The sequence below is a fragment of the Oratosquilla oratoria genome, chromosome 33, assembly GCF_046742065.1.
Source record: "Oratosquilla oratoria isolate Oo_2021 chromosome 33, ASM4674206v1, whole genome shotgun sequence".
In the NCBI taxonomy this organism is placed as follows: domain Eukaryota; kingdom Metazoa; phylum Arthropoda; class Malacostraca; order Stomatopoda; family Squillidae; genus Oratosquilla; species Oratosquilla oratoria.
The window spans coordinates 23,140,965-23,146,527 of NC_134809.1; the positions used below are offsets into that span (position 1 = coordinate 23,140,965).

Genomic DNA, 5,563 nt, shown 5'->3' on the forward strand with positions numbered 1-5,563 from the left:
CCATTCATCCATTCATATATCTGTTTACGTACTTATCTACGTGTTTGTTTTATAGTTTACTTTATTTTGAGAGTAACTTACGCTACACCGTTGATAGTATGTTCGGAGCCAACGTCGTCAGTTGCCCCCCAATGAAAGTGAAACTGCTTAAAATCGAACTTGCCATTTAGACCGCCCTTCGATACTGCTGGAACCTCCTTAGTCTTGTAGTCTCCAGAATACTTGGCTGAAATATATTCATTACTGTAGTTGGTATCCTCACATACATCGACATGAATGTGTCCATATATTCATATTCTTAGTGTATACGTTTGCATTGAAGTGTGTGTGTGTGTGTGTGTGTGTGTGTGTTTGTGTGTGTGTGTGTGTGTGTGTGTGTGTGTGTGTGTGCGTGTGTGTGTGTGTGTGTGTTTGTGCTACATGAAAAGACATATACTTAGTCACTTGACTCTGTTGATATCTCATCAGTGGAAAGGCTACTAGTGAAAGATTTTTTCGGATTAAAGCGTACCTGTCCATCCATCATGCTCTAAGTAATCAAATACAGGGTATTTATTGTAGTTATGGAATACCAATGGCGTCTGTCCCTCCACAGTCATTTGATCTTCCGATGGGAGATCAATTGGAGACTGGTTGGCCGTTCCGCAATCGGGGTAGAGGGTCGCCCAGTCACCAGGTCCTGCAATGAGACAACGTTTATCTTCCTAAGTCATTGCAACCATTACCAGTAACGCTCTACAGTCATTCATAAGAGGCAAATCCTATGACAGAGGAACAAATTTCAAAGTCTATATTCATGTCTCTCTGACCATTTGTAAGTCCTTGATAAGACCAAGTAGCTCCCGAAGAAGAAGTTGAACCCCTGGCTTTCATGGTATGAATTTTAGATAACTCAGGTCTCTGTAAAAATAAAGAGGTTGTCAATTCACTGGCTCATAAAAGATTAGGAAGATTGTCATGTATATACATTTATTTGACCTTATTCATTGTAACTGTCAGAGTAATCCAAATGGTGTCCTTACCGGTGCTTTCTTTGCAAGGCAGCAGCACATTATCTGAAAGAATTGGTGTCTTTGTTACTATTCACGACTTGATAGAGCATCACGTGTCTGTATGTAGTTGTGTAAGTAGTATGTATTATAGGTAATCGTCATTTGGTATACATATGTATTAGAATATCAGTTAGATTTTAGAGATTGAAATTTATACGTCAAGTAGTTAGGTATGTAGTACTACACATTCTCATAACCTCGGAACCCAAGAACATAAGTATAAAGGAGACTGCAAGAGACCATAAGGCCTACACTAGGCAGCTCCGTATCCATCACCATCTGTCATCCCCATCCATAAAGTTGTCTAATCGTTTTTTTTAAAACAACTGATAGTTTCAGCGCTTACTACATGGTTACTAAGTTTATTCCATTCATCGACCACCCTACTAGTAAACCAATTCTTGCCTGTTTCCTTTTTAAATCTAAATTTGTCCAGATTATACTCATCACTGCGAGTCCTGCCCTGTTGTTTTATTATTTGGGATTTCCATGTGCACCACGAGGAATGGATTGTGTCCTTCTTTATTTCGAAGAAATGCCTAGCGCCAACTCCCGGCTTATTAAGCTGAAGATGTAGCTTTATTTCACGTTAGTGGTCTTGATGAAACACTCTCTTTCAACACCTTTGAACTCTCGCGAACATCTTTTTTGTATTATACTCGAATTAGCAATCCTATCGTTTTATGTTACAAATATTCTACAGCATTAATTAAGCTGATTTTCTCTCATCGTTGATTGAAATTTCTGTTCATCCAAGAACGAGGTGAATGCAGGACACCAATATTAACAATGAAGATATTCCCCCTTACACTCCTGGATTGATCAATTCTGTTCTTTTGCTACCGTGGAAAGAGTGAAACTAACGTCTTGGTGCACTCGTATTTCCTATATACCTGGCCCTTTCACTTTTCATATTTCTCTCCCTGCATCCATTTACATGACAGAACCAATAACCTACCTCCTCAGGGAAAACAGAGTAATACCATTCAATCTTTTTTCGTTAAACAAACAAATTCCGCAGGACTTTGTAAGTACTTCTGTTTTGGAACCCTTCTGTTTTGGAACCCTTCTGTTTTGGAACCCTTCTGTTTTGGAACTAGAATCTCCTGGCACTACTTAGGAGAAATGTCCATCAAGGTTGCCAGTGTGAGGTCTCACCGCCACAAGGACCATCCATCGCAGAAGTCGAGGACCCATGCCGACGTCAGAACTCTGAAAAACAGTAGGAAATGTACTTTGATATGAACGCAACCAGCTTCAGGAGCGAGTGTGTCTTGATTGGGCCCCCGGCGCGTTTATAAAGCACACCTGAGGTGGAAATCGAACGTCAGTGGCCGCAAAACATCGGACGATAACACGCATCCTCCACCCCCCCCCCCCCACCAGCACACACACACACCCCCCCCCCCACACACACACACACATGCACGAATATTCCCGCCGCCTTATACCTGCACATTTGGACGCTCATTGCGAGGCAAAATATTTATTTTTCATATCTGATTTCAGTGGATTTTTATATTCACTTCAGTGGATTACTTTTGGCAAATGGCGTTGGAAAATACTCAAATCAAATAAATGTGCTAAAACAGGGAACAATAAAAATGTACATAAATTGACAATATGCATGAATGAATAAGTAGGTAGACATCCAACAAAAAATAACCGAATGGGCACACAAAACAGCAATAAAAAACAAGCCAGTTTAAAAAATAAGTAAATATAGATCAATGAATTAAGAGATATATACATAAACAAGTTATCAATTAACAATATAGTTCATAAATGAATAGATAAAAACGCAAAATAAATATCAAAACAGTTTAAAATAGAAAAAGATATGAATATTTAAATGTATATATAGATGAAGTGAATATGTGAATGAATAAACGATCAACCATTCAATTGATCAATCAGTTAATCAGTCAGTCGTCGATTAATCAGTCGATCAGTCAGTCAGCCAGTCAATCCAATCATTCACTCATTCAATCTATTCTATATACCAAAAGGACTTTTCCCATTTAAAAGGGCGTAAAGGGGGGCCCTGGTGAAGTCTCACCTTAACTAGAATTCCAACAATCTCTCCATACCCAGACCGAACATAAACTCTAATAATGATACGAGGTATATCGGCTTCTGAGTACCGTGAGTGCTTCATGAAGTGGCGAAAGAGGATGGAACGTTGCATAGAGGCAGGAGGGGAGTACTTTGAAGGAATGTGGGCCACTATTTGGATTTACCTCTGTACCGTGAAAATATATGGTATCACTGTCATCACTTTTTGATCACCCCTTTTCGATTACTGCACTTAACAGCTTTCCCCCTATTCCATGTATCTAAAATATTCTCTAAAATTCCATCCTGTCTACCCAGTCTTAAGACTTCTCTAAATCCATAAAATCCCCCCCTCCTTTAAAGAAAGTCCTTATCTTTGGCCAAAATATTTTTGCATGGCTGCCTTACATAAAATTTTGATCCATTTAACCTCTATCTTTCCTAAATTAACACCATTATTCTCTAGTTATTCATAGTGATTCTGTCCTCATCCTCTCAATTAGCACTCTCCTATTTGCCTTTCTAACTACGCCCTGCCCCCGTAAGCTGATTCCTTTAAATTTGTTATATTAAAATTTGTTCCCTTTTCCTTGTAAATCGGAACTATACAAATATTCCTCTCTTTGACACATATTAATGAACTTTATTTGCTAGTCTACTTGTCCGCTTTCCCTTTGTCATATATCTAAATGACATAATAATGATGATGATGATGATGATAATAATAAAAATGATAATAATAATAACAATAATAATAATAATAATAGTAATAATAATAATAGAAAGGGACGGGGAGAGGGACTAGGCATCCTTCTCCCTGTAGCCCCAAGGGGCAAATTCCTAAAAATCAAAGGAAAGGCATAAGGGGTGCTGGAGGGCCTCGGGCCAGCACCCTAAGGTTTGGGTCTTTTAATGTGCGTGGATGTGGTACAGATGAGAGTAAAAGGGAAGAGATAGGTAGTATGTTTGTGAGAAGAAAGTTGGATGTGTTGGCTTTGAGTGAAACTAAGTTGAAAGGGAAGGGTGAGTGTAAGTTTGGGAGTGTAAGTGGGAGGTTATCAGGAGTGAAGAGAGGGCGAGGGAGGGAAGGGGTGGCTATTCTAGTAAGTGAGGAGATAGGTAAAGGGGTAGTGGAGTGGAAGGAGGTTTCCTCAAGGATAATGTGGATGAAGGTGAAACTGGGAAAGGAGATGTGGGTCGTTGTAAGTGCATATGGGCCGGGCAGTGAGAAGAACATGGAAGAAAGGGAGGCCTTTTGGATAGATTCAAATGAGTGCATAGAGGGTTTAGGAAGAAATGTCAATGTAATAGTACTGGGAGGCCTTAATGCTAGGGTGGGAAATGGTCCAATCGATGGAGTGGTTGGGAAGTGTGGAGTTCCAGGAAAGAATCGTAGTGGAGAGTTGATGGTGGAAATGTGTCTAGAAAGAGAGTTGATGATAGCAAATACAGTGTTTCGGAAGAAAGTCAAGCATAAGTACACATGGGAGAGGGTGGTGGAGGGAAGGGTGGTAGATAGAGCGCTAATGGATTATGTAGTGGTAAATAGGATTATGATAGGAAGAGTTAAGGATGTACATGTGCTAAGGGGAGAGGGTGGGGGAATATCAGATCATTTTTTGGTGGAAGGTAAGCTGAGAGTGGAGGATAGATGGAGAAGGAGGAAAGGGACAAAAGGTAGGGAGGTTCTTAGAGTGAACTCCTTGAATGAAAAGGAAAAGGAGAAGGAGTACGAAAAGAAGCTGAAGGAGGAGTGGGAGGGAGTAAAGGATAGAGCAGAGATGGGTGTGGAGGAGGAATGGGGATGGTTCAAGGAGGGAGTCTTAAAGTGTGCAAGGATGGTGTGTGGAACAAGAAGGACAGGGGGAAATAGAAGAAAGGGTAGTGAATGGTGGGATGAGGAAACAAAGAAGGTTGTAGAAGAGAAGCAGCGAGCATTCACAGATTGGTTACAAAAGAGGACAGGGGAGTCATATGAGACGTACAAAGAAAAGAAAAGAGAAGTAAAGCAAAAGGTAAAGGAGGCAAAGAGGAGAGCAGATGTGAAATGGGGTAGGAGTATGACAGAAAATTTTGAAAGTAATAAAAAGATGTTTTGGAAAGAAATTAAGAGAGGAAGAGGAGGCGAATCAAGTAGGGAAGAAAAGGTAAAAGGTACAGATGGAGAGTTGATAATGGAAGAGATGGCAGTGAGGGGAAGATAGGCAGAATATTTTAGGGAGTTGCTGAATGTGAAGGAGAATAGGGAAGGAAAGATAGCTGCAGTGGGAAATGCGAAGAAAATGAGTGATGAGTGAGGAGAATGGAGGACAAATAAGGAAGGATGAGGTGAAGGCAGCTGTAAAGATGATGAAAGCAGGTAAGGCACCTGGTCTGGATGGATGTCATGCAGAATGTCTGAAAAAGGGAGGTGCAGTGATGGTGGACTGGTTGGTGAGGTTATTTAATGTTTGCTG

The 5,563-nt window shown here is 40.4% G+C and overlaps 1 protein-coding gene across 1 annotated transcript in view; it reads right to left on the reverse strand.

Moving 5' to 3' along the window:
- LOC143017804 (carbonic anhydrase 1-like) overlaps positions 1–2,350 on the reverse strand; it is a 3,442-nt gene extending 1,092 nt beyond the window's left edge. The window contains exons 1-5 of the mRNA XM_076172699.1: positions 2,211–2,350; positions 1,023–1,055; positions 810–900; positions 512–679; positions 82–226 (exon numbers count right to left, since the gene is read on the reverse strand). Of these exons, the coding sequence (XP_076028814.1) occupies positions 82–226; positions 512–679; positions 810–900; positions 1,023–1,055; positions 2,211–2,249 (476 nt within the window). The 5' untranslated portion in view covers positions 2,250–2,350. The remainder of the gene's footprint in view (positions 1–81; positions 227–511; positions 680–809; positions 901–1,022; positions 1,056–2,210) is intronic.
- Positions 2,351–5,563: the final 3,213 nt, after the last annotated feature.